At 50.3% G+C, this 19160-nt stretch overlaps 1 protein-coding gene across 4 annotated transcripts in view; it reads left to right on the forward strand.

The window, feature by feature from the left end:
• CLN6 (CLN6 transmembrane ER protein) overlaps positions 1-19160 on the forward strand; it is a 62884-nt gene that overhangs the window by 30536 nt on the left and 13188 nt on the right. For 2 of the 4 annotated variants that reach the window (XM_032175711.2, XM_032175713.2), the window contains exons 1-2: positions 9901-10136; positions 19009-19123. In XM_032175711.2, coding sequence (XP_032031602.1) covers positions 10054-10136; positions 19009-19123 — 198 coding nt within the window. In that variant the 5' untranslated portion in view covers positions 9901-10053. Of the gene's footprint in view, positions 1-9900; positions 10137-19008; positions 19124-19160 lie in introns of those variants that run through there. The other 2 variants (XM_058427860.1, XM_032175712.3) reach the window with 1 other exon arrangement.

Consider the following 19160-nt stretch of genomic DNA (forward strand, 5'->3'; position numbering starts at 1 on the left):
GTGTCAAGATCTTAATCAGTAACAAACTCCCAACTCAAACAGTGTTTTTATGAGGAAAGCACCATCTTATGCAGTGGTCAGTTTACTCAGCTGTTTTCAGAACTGCCCTGGGTGAAAAACTGGATTGCCTTGTTTCATGCATGATAGACTTGGTTCTCCAGGACACAGGAGCAGCATAGCAGAAAGACCCAGGAGTCCACTCTGGCTTCTGCTGGGTTGCCTTGAACAGGTTAACTCCCATCTCCAAGTTTCTGTTTAATCATCTGTCACGGAGCAATGCCGATGCCCATGGAGCGGTCAGGGCAGCACACTCAGGGTTGCAGGAAATATTGGTTCTGTGTGTGCCTTATCCTGGTACAGCTTAACAAATGCCTGTTTACTAATTGGGTAACTGAGAACTGCCTCTGGTTAATTGCACAGCTAGAGAAAGGGATCTCACTTTGTCTGCTGGGTCCATTTAGAATTATAACTTGCCCATTGTTTGATGGGGGATCCTGTAGCCAAACAAATGAATAGTTAATTTAAAGTCAGACAACTGGGGCTTTTTGCTTTAGGTAGAAACCTAATTCCCAGACAATCCATACATTATGTATAGACTGCCTTGACCTGATTCTGTTCTTGGCACTCAGGCGAGGGCCCAACACAGGAAAATCCTGGAAGGGCAAGGGAGCATGAGATAGGGGTGGGAGCGGATGACCCAGTTTAAAGCTTTCCTCTCACTTTGCAGCAATGAAAAAACTCCAGGCCATGAGAGTTACATGCTCAACTTGATTCTCTCCATCAAGAGGATATTACTATGGTTACCTACTGCTATAAACCCAGAAGGGAATCTTTCCTGACTGCTACTACCAGGCAGAGTATCTGAAGTTTTGAAGATTAAAGATCTGTATTAGTCAGGGTTCTCTAGAGGGACAGAACTAATAGGGTATATATATATATATATATATAGAGAGAGAGAGAGAGAGAGAGGAGTTTATTAAATATTAGCTCACACAAGCACAAGGTCCCACAGTAGGTTGTCTGCAAGTTGAGGGGCAAGGAGAGCCACTCTGAGTCCCAAAACTGAAGAACTTGGAGTCCGGTGTTTGAGGGCAGGAAGCATCCAGCACAGAAGAAAGATGTAGGCTGGGAGGCTAGGTCAGTCTGGTCTTTTCACGTATTTCTGCCTGCTTTATATTCTAGCTGTGCTGGCAGCTAATTAGATAGTGCCCCCCTAGATTAAAGGTGGGTCTGCCTTCCCCAGCCCACTGACTCAAATGTTAATCTCCTTTGGCAACACCCTCACAGACACACCCAGGATCAATACTTTGCATCCTTCAATCCAATCAAGTTAACATTCAGTATTAACCATCACAAGATCATTTGGCATGGTATAGCTACTTTGGAAAGCAGTGTGCAGTGTCCTGTAAAGTTAAACATATCCTCACTGTATGACCCAGCCATCCCATTTCTAGGTATTCACTCGAGATAAATGAAACGTGTTCACACAGAAAATTGTCAGTGATGTGCTCCTAGCAGCTTAATCATACTAGCCCCAAACTGGAAATAGATCAAATGCCCTTCAACTGATGCATGGATTAGCAAACTGTGGTACATCCAAACAATAGAATTCTACTCAATAACAACAAGTACTGAGCTCTTGATACAGCATGAATGAATCTCAAAAGCATCACGCTAAGTGAAAGCATCCAGAGAAAGCTGCAAGATTCCAGGAACATGAAATTTAAGAAAAGGCAAAACTTTGATGACAGAAAGATCAATGTCTGCCAGGAGCTTAAGGGTGGTAGAAGGACTAACATTAGCCGCCACAAGATTAAAAATTATGGTTTAGGAGTCAGGCAGCTGGAGGCTACAAGATTCTGACCCTCCCTAAAATGCTCCTAAGATCAGCGCTTGAGATATTTGGCAGACCCTGCACTTGATGGGTCAGCTGGCACCATCCAGATCAATAAACTGGCTCATCTGATCTTGTGGGCCCCACCCAGGAACCGACTCAGCGCAAGAACACAGCTCCAACTCCCTATGATTTTTTTCCCTGACCAATCAGCACTCCTGGCTCACTGGCTTCCCCCGACCCACCAAGTTATCCTTAAAAACTCTGCTCCCCAAATGCTCGGGGAGACTGATTTGAGTATAATAAAACTCCGGCCTCCCACACAGCTGGCTCTGCATGGCTCTCTTTCTCTGTGCAATTCCCCTGTCTTGATGAACCACCTCTGTCTAGGCAGCCGGCAAGGTGAGCCCCTTGGGCGGTTACACCATCTCATCCTCCTGAGTAGCTGGCACTACAGATGCACGCCATCACACCTGGCTAATTATTTTTGTATTTTTTGTAGAGACGGGTTTTTACCATGTTGCTCAGGCTGGTCTCAAACTCCCAAGCTCAAGTGATCCTCTCACCTCAGCCTCCCAAAGTGCTAGCATTACAGGCAAGAGCCACTGCGCCTGGCCAGAATTATTATTATTGTTATTATTATTATTATTACATTGAGACAGGATCTCACTCTGTACCCCAGGCTGGGGTGCAATGGCACAATCTTGGTTCACTGTAGCCTCGACCTCCTGGGCTCTAGTGATCCTTCCACCTCAGCCTCCCAAGTAGCTGGGGCTACAGGCCTGTGCCACTGCACCCAGATAATTTTGGGGTTTTTTTGTTGTTGTTTTGGGGTGTTTTACTTTTTGGTAGAGATGGGGTTTTATCATGTTGCCCCGGCTGGTCTCGAACTCCTGGGCTCAAGTGATCTGCCTGCCTCAGCCTCCCAAAGTGCTGGGACTACAAGCATGAGCCACTGCGACTCAAAGAATTATTCTTTATCATGACTGTGGCAGTGGCTACATGAGAATATACATTTGCCAAAACTCATCAAATCGTACTTAAAAATTTTTATGTAGATTATGCCTCAATAAAGCCGATTTACTTTTAATGATGTCACTTGAGGCTATTGTGTTTATCTCTCAGTAAAACCTGAGACCACTGAAGTCTACCTGAATTTGTTCTTAGACTCATTTTCTAGGCAAGTCAGTGGGCTTCAGAAGAATTCCAGCCAGGCGTGGTGGCTCACACCTGTAATCCTAGCACTTTGGGAGGCCAAAGCAGGTGGATCACCTGAGGTCAGGAGTTCGAGACCAGCCTGGCCAACGTGGCGAAACCTTGTCTCTACTAAAAATACAAAAATTAGCTGGACGCGTTGGCGTGTAATCCCAGCTACCTGGGAGGCTGAGGCAGGAGAGTTGCTTGAACCCAGGGGACAGAGGTTGCAGTGAGCCGAGATCGCACCATTGCACTCCAGCCTGGGCAGCAAGAGCAAAACTCATTCTCAAAGAGCGAAACTTGTTCTCACTTAGCTTCTAAGTGAAGCTTCTAAAACCAGAACTTTATATGGTGTTTTCTGCTTCAAGAGTCCATAGAATCAAAGCCCAGAAAGAAATTCAGGGCCACTCCTATGATCTGAAGAGGGGCACACTGAACCACCTGGTGGGGCTGGAGGGGACCCAGTAAGTCCTCCAGACACCCTCCATATTGGTGCTGAACTTTAAGTCCTACCACTTCCTCTGGATTAAAAATTGCCTTTCCAGAGCATCCCGTTTCTTGCCATCAGAACAACAATAGTTATCAGGCTTCTACCACTTTATTTGAGCTTCCCAATAACCTTGGAGGATGCTGCTGTGATAATGCCCATTTTATAGATAAAGAAACCAAGGCTCAGAGAATCTGGTTGGCGTTTCCAGGATTACATAGCCCTGAATTAACCTAGATGGGACCATATTATTATTATTTTTATTTTAGAGACCAGGTCTTGTTCTGTTGCCCAGGCTGGAGTGCAGCGGCATGCATCATAGTTCACTGTTACCTCATATTCCTGGCCTCCAGTGATCCTCCCATCTCAGCCTCCTGAGTAGCTGGTATTACAGGTGTGTGCCACCATGTTCAGCTAATATTTTAATTTTTTTGCAGAGACGAGGTCTCACTATGTTGCTCAGGCTGGTCTTGAACTCCTGGCCTCAAGCAATCCTCCCACCTCAGCTTCCCAAAGTGCTGAGCTTACAGGCATGAGCCTCCATGTCCTGCCAAAATTCTCTAAAAACTAACAGCTGTGGGTCTCCTGTAGCACTCTAATAAGTCATTAAATTCCAAAATTTGACTATACAGAGCTCAGGTTGACAATTCTGAAACAATTTCAAAGCAGATACTACTCGTGGCTCACCGTGGCTGTGGAAAGACCTCCCTCTAGCCTCCATGGCCTGTCTGTTCAGGCAGTTGTGTGGTGGTTTTTGGAGAATGCAGGTCCCAGAGGCAGGCTGCCCAGGTCCACCTGTGACTACACCATTGACAGGCTGTGTGGTTTGGGGTAGATGACTCAGCTTCTTTGTACCTGAGTCAACTCATCTACAAGCAGGAGCCAAGGTTAGCTCTATCCCTCAGGGCTACTGTGAGGATTAAATGAGATAATACACATTAAGCACTGAGACCAGGGTTTAGCATGCAGGAATTGTACAACAAATGTCTATTGGTTTTGTCTGTTTGTTTTGTTTTATTATTTTTTTGTTTTGTTTTATACAGAATCTCACTCTGTCACCCAGGGTGGTGTGCAGTGGCACAATCTTGGCTCACTGCAACTTCCGTCTCCCGGGTTCAAGCAATTCTCCTGCCTCGGCCTCCCGAGTAGCTGGGATTACAGGCACCTGCCACCATGCCCAGCTAATTGTATTTTTAGTAGAGGCGGAGTTTCACCTTGTTGGCCAGGCTGGTCTCAAACTCCCCACCTCAAATGATCCGCTCGCCCCGGCCTCCCAAAGTGCTGGGATTACACGCGTGAGCCACCGCGCCCGGCCTTTGTCAACTGTTAGGAGTGAAAGAAATGATAAGGAAAAAGAAATGATAAGGAAAAGAGTGGAGGGCCCTGGGAGCCTCTCAGCTTCTCCTAGCTCTCAGCAGCAGATGGGAGGGGAACTGGCTAGCAGAGAGCAATTCAGCTCTGGGTTCTTATGGGGACAGCAGGCTTCTGGGCAGGGTCTGAATTTATAGCCACATGTAGAAGGCAGTGATCTCCTCCATTAAGGGGTGGAAATAGAGCACAGAATCTCCTATATTAGGGCTTTTGTTCAAGTGTGCAAACTCAGGGCCATGAACTGTACATTTCTCCTTCCCTTGGCTGTCTGGTTAGAGAGGGAGCAGCCATATCGGTACACCACCTGGCTCAGGGTGGGCACTGGCCATCCAATCAGAATCCCTCCGTGGGAATTTTGAATTGGGCCCAGAAGAGGCCAGCCACATTCTGCTTATCTCTTGGATGGAAGAAAGATAAACTTGGGAGCTGCTGACTGAGGCCATCGGCTGCTGTATTTCCTAGGAAGCCAGGAAAGCCAGTCTGCAGGGAGAAAGAGAGAAGGATGACATGGAAACAGTGTTGTGGGTGGTGACTTCCTGGGCTCCCAAAGTCCCAGCACCATTCTCAGTTCCTGAGGCCCAGCTGCATCCTTATGCTTAGATTCCCTAAGACACCCCTGAATCCTTGTAATAGAAATCCCCTTTTGTCATCAACTTGTCCCCCGTTGTTTCTAGTAATCACAACTGCAAGAATCTGAATTAAAGCAACCTGGGGACCTTCTCTCTCCCCACAGTGTGACTTTTGGTCACCCTCCCAGCTTCTTCAGCCGGACGGGGAGTGTCCTGCAGGCAATTCCAGTTGACACAGAAAGACAGTCTCCATCTGCCCTCAGTGCCCCAGTCCCCTGCTGTCTGTCCTTTGCAGCCTTCTCACTGTGCACAGTCTTGTTGCCCACACTTAGAGATCCCCTAGTCAGTCCCCTCCTGGCTGCCTCTCTCCAAAGTAACTGAGTTTTCCCGGTCCCACTTCCTCTATCTGCCTTCTGGAGTCCCAGCCTCTGGATCCAGGAGTCTGTGTGTCATGTCTCTCAGATGGTAGCTGCAGTCTAGCATGGGCCTTCAAAGCCTTCTGGTGGCAGGACAGTGTGGGAAGATGTTTTGAAGAAAGACAAATTTTCAAAAGCTCTTAAGAGACTGGATAGAAAGGATACTGGATTAGGAGTGGAGACTGGATTCTGGCCTGGCTTGGCTTCTAACTCGCTGTGTGGCTTTAGGCTTCATTTTCTTCAGCTGCAGAATGATGAAATTAGGCAAGATCAAAGGCTTTCCAGGGAGCCCTTTGGAGGTGCCTTGGCCTTGGAACCATAAGGGGAGAAGAGATGGCACCTGGGACCCTGCTTCTCTTCACTCAGGGCATCCCCCCACCCCCACCCTTGTAGCTGTTTCATACATTGAGCATCCTGGAAAGATCTTTGTCTTAGCCCAGGTTTCCAAAGAAGCAGAGCAGGGCAGCGTACATGCTAACACTATATTGGGGAGTGCGGTGGCTGGGAAGGGGAAGTGAGGACAAGGGGCAGTGAGACAGAGAAGAAGGGAGGGCACACAAGAGAGTGCGCTGCGGAGCTGACCACCACTCCATCTGGACGGATGCTAGACCTTACAGGACCTTCTTTATTATTTATTTATTTATTTTGAGACTGAGTCTTGCTCTGTCGCCCAGACTGGAGTGCAGTGGCTTGATCTCGGCTCACTGCAACCTCTGCCTCCTGGGTTCATGTAATTTCTCCTGCCTCAGCCTCCCAAGTAACTGGGATTACAGGCACATGCCACGACACCCAGCTAGTTTTTGTATTTTTAGTAGAGACAGGGTTTCACCATGTTGGTCAGGCTGGTCTTGAACTCCTGACCTCACGTGGTCCACCCGCCTCCGTCTCCCAACATGCTGGGATTACAGGTGTGAGCCACTGCACACGGCCCAGGACCTTCTTTAAAGTGGCTGTGTGAACTCGGAACTTAGGCCAGTCTGTCTAGAAAGCGGAAGAGAGAAAAATTTATTTGCTAATCCCTGTCTCTTGCTGGTCAAAGTTCACTCCATGGAGTGTCCAACACTCCTGCACTTCTGAGGCCAAGGGTGTGGGGCCAAGGGGAGAGGAGGTGCAGTTGACTAATGCCTGGGTGAAGTCAGTTGTCACAGCAGCTGGACAAAACAAGTGGCAAGGAGCTGGAAGACTGGTGTGTCTAATGGATCTTAGGCGATACATTTAAAAGTATCTGATACAGGCCTGGTGCAGTGGCTCATGCCTGTAATCCCAGCACTTTGGGAGACCAAGGCGGGCAGATCACGAGGTCAGTAGATCGAGACCAGCCTGGCTAACATGGTAAAACCCCGTCTCTACTGAAAATATAAAAAATTAGCCAGGCGTGGTGGTGCATGCCTGTAGTCCCAGCTACTGGGGAGGCTGAGGCAGGAGAATCACTTGAACCGGGAAGGCAGGAGAATCACTTGAACTGGGGAGGCAGAGGTTGCAGCGAGCTGAGATCGTGCCATTGCACTCCAGCCTGGGTGACAGAGCAAGACTCCGTCTCAAAAAAAAAAAAAAAAAAAAAAAAAATCGGATGCAGCTATAATTGAAAAGCAGCGGGAACCTCTACTAAAAGAAAAGTCAAAACCACCAAGATGCTTAATACCAAAGGACCTTCTTAGCTGAAAGATTTCTTGATGCTGGCCACTGAAATTGCAGCTCAGAGAGCTGAGACTAGACTCCCTTCTGATGTGCAGGGCCCATGTTCTCAGATAATCACAAACAAGATCCTGAAAATGTGTACCCCTCAGCTTTACTCTATCCTCCTCACCCAAATTTCCATGCAATTTAAAGAGCTAATGAAGATGGTGTTTTTAAAGTGTCCTGGTGGGATGGGAAAGAGACGGGGCTGATAATCCCACCGGACAGGGAGAATTCTCATCTTGTTCATTCAGAAAGGCCCAGCCCCCTGCCAGGTTGGACTCCCTTCCACTCAAGGGGCAGCAGCGGACTCAAGAAAGAAGGCAGATGTGTTTGTATTTAAGAGATTGGAGGATTAAATGAGCTAGAGAGGCTCCCTCCACACGGCCTCATCCTCTGATGGCTGGAAGCCCATCTCTGAGTGTTATTAAATCGATGATGACATCATGGGCACTGCATGCCTCTTCCTCTGGAGCCCAGCAGGCTTGCAAAGCCTGCAGAGGATAAGAAATTGGGGTCAGGGCAGGAAGCCTCAATCCTTCTTCTCTGGTGTATACCAAGATCGATGTGTAGATCAGATTCACCAGAATTAAATCTGGGGTCCGGTCTGACCGGTCTGAGTGCTGTCCTTGGCTGACCCTTGGGCACACTACTTCAGCTCAGGGCCTAGGTTTTTCTCTGCTACAAAACAGAGACAATCACCTGTTCTCTGTATGACCTGGTGTGGATCAAATGAAACAAGGAAAGCTTTAAAGCAAATGTGTTCTTCAGGGTGCCGGGGTGGGGATTGAGGTGTGGCCTGTGGGCTGCTAGAGCCCAGGATGGGGCTGATGGAAAATGACTCCCAGGCAGGCAGTCCTAGCCTCCCACAGCCAAGAAAGGACATGCAGGTTCTGACCAAAGGGGAAAGAAATACATCCAATAAAAATCTCCCAAGAAGAAAGACAGGAAAGAAAATAGAATGGAAATAGGCATAGCTCCGACCCCTCATGGTCCGGGAAGCAGACCAAGTATACTGGGCAGGGGAATGGCACATTGCATTTGCATCTGAGGCACATCCCTTCCCTGAGGCACATCGCTTCTGCAGCGGCTTGAGGGCTGGGTGAGAGGAGGCAGGACTGGAGAACCTGCACATGTCGCGTGCGCCTGGTGTAGTACGGGGGTGGTGGGGGAGAATGGGGGGTGGTTGCAGTTGTTCTAGTGAGGTGCCTGGGCTGCTGACAGTGACCGTGGGAAGGAGAGAGTTTGTGTGACATTGAGAGTGGTGTGGAAGGTAACCTTTCTGTGGAGGGAAACCTCAGGTCCCGAGACGGGCTATTGCAAATAACTAGTCCACCAGTGCCAGGCTCTCTGCTAAGGGTTTCATTTAGTCATCACAACCCCAATGTAGTAGATGCAATAGGCATCTTCTTGTTACAGATGAGTAAACTGAAGCTGTGAGGGGTTGTGCCATTTGCCCGCGTCACAGCTAGTTCAAAGTGGTACCACTAATGAAGTCCTGGCAATCTGCCCTGCAGGCTGTTCTCAGGTTTGACCTTTGGTTCTGTTTTTCACTTGAGAACGCTGTCCCCTTAGGTTCTGTCATGTACGTTCCGGTGACTCATGAGCCTGTCCACTGGGTTCCCAGGTCTCGCCTCAGCTTCAGACCACCGGTCCAACAGCCTTCCTGACCCACCTCAAGCTTAATGCGTTCAAAGATGAATCTTTATTTACACGAAATCTGCTCCAGCCCACTTCCCGGGGGGTGCCTCCACTATCCACCTAGGGGCAGAATCCGGCCACTGCCGGAACTCCTCTCCCTTCACCCCCCACATCCAGGGTCCCAGTCACCATACCTCCCACACGACTCTAGATGTCACCAACTCGCTCTTTCCCACTGTCACCGCCAGCCCCTCAACAGAACATCTGCAACCCACGTGCTGCACCACGCGGGTGCTACACGTGCAGGTCTCCAGTCCTGCCTCCTCTCCTCCACCCGCAAGAACAAGGGAAATCCCACATCACCCTCTGCCCCGGGGAGCATTTGAGTCAGCCTAGTCTATCTCCAGGTCCCTACCCCGCCCCAGCCCAACACCCAGGCCTCAGTCACCCTAGGCAGAGATTCCCGTACCCAGGCAGGCAAGGGACCATCCCAGCCCGCTGGTGGTCACGCGCGCAGCTCGGACAGGCCAGCAGCCCCCGCCCCGCGAGGACGCCACACTCGCAGCGCCCGGCCCTCCCCTCGCGGAGCCCGCCCCGCCTCCCTCCGCCCCGCCTCCCTCCGCCCCGCCTCCCTCCGCCCCGCCTCCCTCCGCCCCGCCTCCCTCCGCCCCGCCTCCCTCCGCCCCGCCCCGGGCCTGCAGCCCCGCCCGTTCCTCCCGGGGGCCGCGCGCTCTCGCCGGCCGGCCCCAGACCTCCCCGGACCGCCCCGCGCTGGGATTTTGCGGCGGCCTCCGCCGGGCCAGCCAAGCTGAACCGGTCTCTTCCTCGGAAAGGCAGGGCCGAGGGGCCCGCGGGGCAGCTATGGAGGCGACGCGGAGGCGGCAGAACCCGGGAGCGGCGGGCGGCCCGGGCGCGCAGCTGGGCGCCTCCTTCCTGCAGGCCAGGTGGGCGCGCGCCGGGGTGAGAGGGCGGGCTAGGCGCCTGTGCGCGGGGGCCTCGGGACCCGACACGTGACGCTCCTAGGGCTGCCTGGCCGGAACCTCGTGTGCGGCGCGGGCTGGGGCGGAGCGGAGCGCTGGGGGCTTGGAGGCGAGCTACCCTGGCGGCGGCGCCCCTGCGTTTCCTTCTCTGCCCGGGGATCCCGGGGCCCAGCGATGCTCGGCCTCCCCGCTTCGCCGTTGCTCGGGTGCGAGGAACCCCCGCCCGGAGTTTGCGGTTTTCCTCCCCTCCCGCGCTTCTCTGCGACCCGGACTGGCGTCAGGACAGCCGCTGCGCTGGGAGAGCTCTCCACGGGGGTGGGGACACAGACCCCTCGTCACTCGGACCCCCAGCTCATCCGCAAGTTCCGGGCGCCACCTCTGCGTTCTCGGGGTCCCTCCAGCCCTGAGTAGGACTTGATTCTGCCGTTAATCAGGAGGCTGTCTGCTTGACCTGGGGCACCCAAGAATGTGCGAATGTAATGGAAGAGACAGCGGAGAAGGGCGGAAGTTCCCGTCCAGAGAATGAATGAGGAGCCCTTCTCAGTTTTTGGTTTATCTGGTTGGGACGAGCAGAGCTCCATTCTACCTTCGTCCCGTTTTACTGACCAGAAACATTCACTGCATTCAGCAGGCATTCTTTAAGCGCCTGTGGTGTGCCCAGCGCTGTGCCAGGCAGTAAGGGAGTGGGTGGGCAGGGTGAAGGTGGGAGAGGCTTACCATCCAGTAGGGACCAGGAGAGACAGAGCCCAAATGGGAGTGAGAGGTCATCTTGGAGGGCTTCGTGGAGGAAGTGGCACTTGAGCTGAGTCTTAAGAGGACTCGGTAGGGGACCCAGGGAAGACAGGCTGTTCCAGCCAGGGAAACTGGGGAAAGGCAAGGAGTTTAGTGGTGCTGGAGCTTTCTGGCTGTAAAAGAAAGTGACAGGAGGATGCAGATTAATTGTGAAGGGCCTTTAATTGCAGCAAGTCTAGGACTCGAGTGAGGGCCTAGAGTGCAAAACTTAGGGGTAGGCGCACAGCCGTGACCGTGAGTGCCGCCTCAATTGTTGGGCCCTGGGGGCCTCGCTTGTCTCACCCTAGTTCCTGTTCTAGGTGACAGGTTAAGGATACAGCCTTTATCTTATAGGCACTGGGGAGTCGTGGGAAGTTTCTGAGCTCTGGCATGCGCAAAGTCCTTGTTAGGAAGTTTTTGGTACGACCTGGATGAAGGGAGAAGTCTGAGCGCTTGGGCTAAGGGATGGCTCTTTGCTGCTGCTGAGGACATGCCGGCTGAGCAGCTGCGGACTGTGTCCGTTTTCACTTAGAAACAATGTACTGACCATAGACCGTGTACTGTAGCTCACCTGTCTCCCTCGGCCTGTGAGTTAAGTATTATTTTACTGATGAGGAAATAGGCTCAGATGGGCTGAGGAGCCTGACTGGCTGAGTCCCCGGGCTGTCTGCCACACGCCGTGTCCAGTGGTTTCATCTCTGCTGTGGCCTCCACCCAACCCATTTGCCAGCTCCCCTCTTCCAGGGAGCCTCTTCTGCCTGCGGGATGTCTCTGTTCTGAACCCTTGCCAAGTTGGGGTCACTGACTGCCCTGAACTGTGACAGCCCAGTGGGAACAGCCTGTGGGTCTCAGATACGGTCACCACTTTATCTCCTATGTGGGGCTCCCATGTCTGGCATCTTACTCAGTCTTGACAATGAGCTGCCAGATGTCACTTCCAATGTACAGATGGGGAAATGGAGGTCCAGAGAGGTTACGTCATTTGCTGGCAAGAACCAGGGCCTAAACCCAGGGTTTCTGACTACGGGCTCTGCTCTTAGGACTCCACTTTGGCTGCTAAGGAGTGATGTCCCTCTTCCCCTGTGTGAGCTCCCTACCAGCCAGGGTATTCCCAAGGGGGTGGTGTGAGCTCTCTGTCTCCCAGTTGGCATGTCTCTGCCCCTCACGGTGTGGCCTCAGCCCATTCCCAGTATCATTGCTGCTCAAGGGAGTAGGCAGAATCATCCTGTCCAGTTCCTAGGATGTTTGGATTTCCTCTCTGCTGCATCTGTGCTTTGCTCACTACCTGTTAAGGTAACCCATTCCATCTTCTACGTGCTTTGTTGCCAGTTTTTGTATTATAATGAAAGTATTATAATTAGGCTGGGCACCATGGCTCATGCCTGTAATCCCAGCACTTTGGGAGGCCAAGGTGGGTGGATCACTTGAGTCCAGGAGTTCGAGACCAGCCTGGCTAAGATGGAGAATCCCCGTCCCTACTAAAAAATACAAAAATTATTCAGGTGTGGTGTCCCATGCCTGTAATCCCAGCTACTCAGGAGGCTGAGGAACCAGGATCCCTTGAGCCTGGGAGGCGGAGGTTGTAGTGAGCCGAGATGGCACCACTGCACTCCAGTCTGGATGACAGTGAGACTGTCTCAAAAAAAAAAAAAAAAAAAGAAAAGTAAAGAAAAGAAAGTATTATAATTAATGCCCATGGTAAATCAAATAACAAAGGCTTCAAGTTTTAAAAAGCAGTAATCCCTGTCCCACTCTTCCCTGGCACCAGAGACAATCACCTTAGCTTCTTTTAGCTCTTTTTACCAGAGTCAAATTCCTATTTCCAAATAATAGGCTTATAACAATAATAAACACTATGTGCACTTTTTGTGGATCAGGCCCTGCTCTTAAGTTTTTGCATATATTAATTAAACCACGACCCTTGAGATAGGATCTACTGGCCAGGCGTGGTGGCTCATGCCTGTAATCCCAGCATTTTGGGAGGCTGAGGTGGGTGGATCACAAGGTCAGGAGTTCAAGACCAGCCTGACCAACATGGAGAAACCCTGTCTCTACTAAAAATACAAAAATTAGCCAGGCATGGTGGCATGCGCTTGTAGTCCCAGCTGCTCGGGAGTCTGACGCAGGAGAATTACTTGAACTCAGGAGGGGGAGGTTGCGGTGAGCCGAGATCGCGCCATTGTACTCCAGCCTGGGCAACAAGAGCGAGACTCCGTCTCAAAAAAAAAGAAAAAAAAAGGGATAGGATCTACTATTATCTCCATTTTACAAATGAGGACGTTGAGGCCCAAGAAGTTAAGTGATTTGCTCAAAATCTGGTTAGTGGCAGAGCTGGGATATGAACCCAAACAGTCTCCAAAGTCCAGACTCTTTTTTTTGAGATGGAGTCTCACACTCAGGCTGGAGTGCAGTGGTGCGATCTCGGCTCACTGCAACCTCCGCTTCCCAGGTTCAAGCCATTCTCCTGCCTCAGCCTCCCAAGTAGCTGGGATTACAGGCGCTCGCCACCACGCACAGCTAATTTTTTGTATTTTTAGTAGAGACGGTGTTTCACCATGTTGGCCAGGCTGGTCTCAAACTTCTGACCTTATGATTCACCCACCTCAGCCTCCCAAAGTGCTGGGATTACAGGCGTGAACCACTGCGCCTGGCCAAGTCCACACTCTTAAAAACTACACTCAACTGCTATTTCTTGGTTTATTTTATTTTATTTTATTCTTTTTTTGAGACGGAGTTTCACTCTTGTCCCCCAGGCTAGAGTGCAATGGTGCAATCTCGGCTCACTGCAACCTCCACCTCCTGAGTTCAAGCAATTCTGCCTCAGCCTCCCGAGTAGCTGGGATTACAGGTGCCCACCACCACGCCCATCTAATTTTTGTATTTTTAGTAGAGATGACGTTTCACCATGTTGGCCAGGCTGGTCTCTAACTCCTGACCTCAGGTGATCCACCCGCCTTGGCCTCCCAAAGTACTGGGATTACAGGCGTGACCCACTATACCCAGCCTTTGATTCCTTTTAGAAAAAAGGAAAAAATTTTAAAAATTAGCCATGTGTGACAGCACATGCCTTTCTGTGGTCCCAGCTACTCAGGAGGCTGAGATGGGAGGATTGCTTGAGCCTGGGAGGTCAAGGCCACAATGAGCCATGACTGTGTCACTGCATTCCAGCCTGAGTGACAGAGTAAGACCTTGTCTCCAAAACTAAAATAAAAAGAGGATATTAGTCCTCTACCCTAAACTTTAGCTTTCCTCACCCCTTCCTACAATTTCTGTCCTCTTGTTTTCATGTTATCAAAGTAGACAATAATTATCTGCTGCTTTAAAACTGTAATTATCTTCTATGTTTTATCTGTGGATTGACTCTAAACATTGAAAATTAATATATAATGTGTATGTTATTTAAGCCATGTATTTAATAAATATTGTTCCAACAGAGCCAAATAATGTTTAACAGTTACATTTGCTTTCTTATGTTGCTTTTGTTTTTCTTGGAGTTTCTAGTTGCCTTTCTTTATTCTCTCGTTATATTTGCCTTCATTTCCTTAGTTTTTTTCTGTTCAAGCTTTTCATTGTCTTGTATGTCCCCATTCTTTAAATAGAAGCAAAATTAGTCTCTTTGTGGTCCCCATTTGTGGGTTACTGCTTGACTTGTTCAGGATGAAACCCCTTCCTTTTCTGCCAGGCAGCCTTGCAGATGCTGTTGACTGCTTGGAGGATTTTAAGTGTATGGCACGCACTCCTCAACTGTCATGGTGTCGTTGTCCCCATATGGTAGACTTGGAAAGCTGGGAAGGAGAGAAGAGTCTAACCTTGTTTCAGGTTACCTGCCATTGTGCCATCACCATTGTTCTCAGCAGCATTTGCTACTGATTGAGACCTAGTTGGCACAGGCTGGGGGCTCAGTGTGCTAAGTCTGTGGAGCCAGGAACTTGGGACAGGGTTGAGGTTGCTCATCCCCAGGACATGAGCTGGGAGAGAGGATGCCTTTACCATTCCATGATCTGCCTCCCGTGGGCAGAGTTCCAGGAGAAGAAAACCAGGCAGGTGCTGATTAATCTTTTTTTTTTTTTTTTTTGGGACAGAGTCTTGCTGTGTTGCCCAGGCAGTGCAGAGGTGCCATCTCGGCTCACTGCAACCCCTGCCTGTGCGGTTCAAGCAATTCTCATGCCTCAGCCTCCCCAGTAGCTGAGATTACAGGCGTGTACCACCATGCTGGGCTAATTTTTGTATTTTTAGTAGAGATGAAGTTTCGTCATGTTGGTCAGGCTGATCTTGAATTCCTGGCCTCATATGATCTGCCCACCTCACCCTCCCAAAGTGCTGGGATTACAGGCATGAGTCACTGTGCCCAGTCTAATCTGATTTGCAAGCTGGTTGCTGAGTATCCACTCTGTGCGCCTGCATCCCCCCCCCCCCCCCCCCCCCCCCTCCCCCCGCCGATAAGGTCTTACTCTGTCACCCAGGCTGAAGTGCAGTGGTCGGTCATAGCTCACTGCAGCCTCGACCTCCCGGGCTTAAGTGATCATCCTGTCTCAGCCTCCTGAGTAGCTGGAACTACAGATGTGTGCCACCATACCCAGTTAATTTTTAATTTTTTTTTTTATTTTTTAGAGATTTTTTTTTTTTTTTTTTTGGTGACAGTTTCACTCTTATTGCCCAGGCTGGAGTGCAATGGTACGATCTCGGCTCACTGCAACCTCCGTCTCCCAGGTTTAAGCGATTCTCTTGCCTCAGCCTCCCAAGTAGCTGGGATTACAGGTGAACACCACCACGCCTGGCTAATTTAGTATTTTTATATAGAGACAGGGTTTCACTGTGTTGGCCAGGCTGGTCTTGAACTCCTGACATCAGGTGATCTGCCCACCTCAGCCTCCCAAAGTTCTGGGATTACAGGCGTGAGCCACGGGGCCCAGCCCCCCTCTTTTTTTTTTTTCCTGTCCTACTAAGTTAGGCTGGACTAATGACAGGGATTCTCACTGACCGAGGTGCTTCCTAAGGTGGAAGAGGAGGTAGTCACTGAGCCTCTAGTGTGTGCTAGGTACACATAACTTCCAGATACACACATCTAAGTGTTCATGCTTTCAAAACCCCTTTATTCCTTGTACCGAACATCCTACTTTTTGCCCAGTTTGGAGGTATCAGAGCAAGAAACTGAAGGCTGTTATCTCTTTCGCCACCCAAGTTCTCTGGGCCTGGAGGTTATCACTGTCTGCTTTTTGAGGCCTTACACCGGTGGCCACTGAGGAAGGAGCTGGGGGGGGCCTCTGTGTTGGTCACTCGTCTCAGACCACTGAGCAGTCCTCATGGTTACTGGCTATCTGTCCAGTCTGAAGATCCAGCCGCCCCTCCCTTCTCTTTCTCTGGCTCCAGTAAGCCAGGCATCTCAGCTCCATGGAGAATCTTCTTCACTTCTACCTCCAGGCCTTTACCCTGCTCTCCGGCTTTTCTGCCTAGTTAGATTCATCCATCCATGCTTTGAGGCTCCCTTCCCTCATGCAAGCTTTGTGTATTGCCCTAGGCCATGTTGATCCCTTTCTAACTTGATCTCCTGATAAGCCTAGTAATCAAAAACAATAGCAAGCTGTTGGCTGGGCATGGTGGCTCACAGCTGTAATCTCAGCACTATGGATGGCTGATGTGGGTTAATTAGTTGAGCCCAGGGATTTGAGACCAGCCTGGGCAACATAGTGAGATCTCATCTCTACAAAAATAAAATAAAATAAAATAAAATTAGCCGGGCATAGTGGCATGCACCTGTGGTCCCAGCTATTCAGGAGACTGAGGTGGAAGGAATGCTTGAGCCTGGGAGGTCAAGGCTGCAGTGAGCTGTGATCACACCACTGTACTCCAGCCTGGGTGACCCTGTCTCCAAAAAAACAAAACAAAAAACAGAATAGCAAGCTATTAAGAGCACAGGTTTTGAATTAACATAAACCCAGGTTTGAATTCTGTGTGTTATTCAGGATGACTGGGTTGCAAGTGACAGAAAGCCAGTGTGAACTGCATCATCCTTAGCAAAAAGGAATGTGTTAGCTCATATGGCCAGATCATGAACTGGCAACATGAACACTGTCAGCGCTTTTTCTCCCCCTTTCCCTGATCCTCTCTGCGAGGCTACTTCATTCTTACCTGGTTGTCCCTTGAGGGTGGAACCTTGGCTGTAGGCAGTCCTGGGCTTGCACCCTTAGAACCCAGCACTATAAAGGAAGGAGCTCTTTTCCCCACCTGCAGTTGGAAAAGTCCCACTGGGCCAGCCTAGGTCACTGGCCCTTCCTGCGGCCAAGGAAATACCATGTCTTACCAGAAGAGGCAGGGGGTGGGAAATAGGCTGACAAAAGGAATTGTTGCCACAGCTCCTTACTACACGGGTGGCTTTGGCTAAGCACCTAATCCCTCTAAGCCTCAGTATCCTCATCTGTAAAGCAGATGCGTGGATTAGATGAGATAGTGCAGATAAAGACCTAGCATTGCACATAGTTGGTGTTCAATAAGGGGGGTGGAAGCTACTGAGTAGAGGGGACAGGAAGACTTAGTTGACCTAGGGAAGGCCTGCTCAACCTGTCTTGCCTGCCTCTAGAAAATGAAATTTCTCCCAAGAGCTTGCCTCCCTGTCCTGGAGTACTCTACCAGCCAGTATGGATCATCCTTGGAAATGGCAGGAAGGGATCTCGGAAAATTAGGGAAGCAACAGCAGTATCGACAGAAGACAGTCTTTGCAGTGCCTCTAAGCTGATGTTTGCCACTACAAAAGGAGTAACTGGTCGTTGTGACTGTTTTAATCAGCCAGTAGTTGCTCAGTATGGACCTAGGGCTGAGCTCAGAACTCTGGAGAAATACAGATTCGTGGTACATGGTGCCTGTTCTTGGCACAAAGGAGACGATGAAACTCACACCTCAGTCACCTTAGGAGGTGGTGGGCTGCTTGTCCCTGGAGGTGTGCGAGTAATTGCAGGGACTCTGTAAAGAGGATTTGGACTCTGATAGGGACATGGGTGAGTTGGGAGAACCTTAAAGGTCACCCCTGTTCTCGAGATGGGAGAGTACAACTCCAGCCGCATTATGCCAGACTGAGTTGGCGCTGAAGTGCTCCCTGCAGTGGGCTGGTGGGATTTTGGGAAAAGCTTCATCAGGGAAGCCTTCCCAGAGAAGGCAGCACTGGTCCTGGAACTTCAGTGCATCTGTGAACAGCAGATGACCAACTGTTTAGTGAGAGGGACAGGCCTCCAAAGATGTATCGTGAGGCGGTACTCCACTTCCTGCTGTCTCTCTCACATCACCTTGCTTCTGCTGCTCCTTCTCAGGTTCTACTGTGGACTGCTAAGAAGAGGAGTACCAGCAGCCCAACCTGACCTCCTCACAGTGCTGGAATCAAGCGAGCAGGAGGCCCTATGCATTTCAGTCTCTCTAAGGCACATTTCATTGGAGGGCTCTGATTGGCCAAGCTCTGGTCACATGCCCATCCCATAGACCAATCATGATGGACCCGACTATGGGATGGAGGATAAAAGTATAAGCTCAGGAGCCCAATCATTTGGGTTCACATCCTTAGCTGTGTGACCTTGAGCAAGTTATTGAGCCTCTTGGGCCTCAGTTTTTTCATTTGTAAAATGGAGGTACTATTTCAGCCTTGAAAGGTTTCTGAGAGGATTAAATGAGATAATACATGTAAACAGCTAACAGTAGTGCCTGGAATATAGTAAGTTCTCAACTAAGGTCAGCTGCCATCATCCATCATCAAGTTTCATGCTTTTCAGCCACGAATGCGTTCTTTGCCTTTCTTGATTTCCTCCATCATTCAGTAGGGGAGAAACCCCAGCAGTTACACCTGTTCAGCTGTTTCCTTCCTGAATCACAGGGAAGCTAAGGTCGGGGCAGCTGAAGTCCACCTTCTCCTTGACTGCAGGGCCAGACCCCGGTATTTCCAGCAAAACCCTATCCCTAGAACTTAATTGTGTGTGTCTCCTCCTGTCCTCAAGTCCCCAGACCTCTTTGTGGCTAATCTCAGGGGAAGATTTTGGTGGAGGAGGAGAGAAGAGCTGACTTCTCTCGTCTGGTTCCTTCCCAGGCATGGCTCTGTCAGCGCTGATGAGGCTGCCCGCACGGCTCCCTTCCACCTCGACCTCTGGTTCTACTTCACACTGCAGAACTGGGTTCTGGACTTCGGGCGTCCCATTGCCATGGTGAGTGTGAAATGGTGCACAGGGCTCTGACCAGCAC

This window comes from Hylobates moloch, unplaced genomic scaffold (genome assembly GCF_009828535.3).
Source record: "Hylobates moloch isolate HMO894 unplaced genomic scaffold, HMol_V3 SCAFFOLD_14, whole genome shotgun sequence".
In the NCBI taxonomy this organism is placed as follows: Eukaryota; Metazoa; Chordata; class Mammalia; order Primates; family Hylobatidae; genus Hylobates; species Hylobates moloch.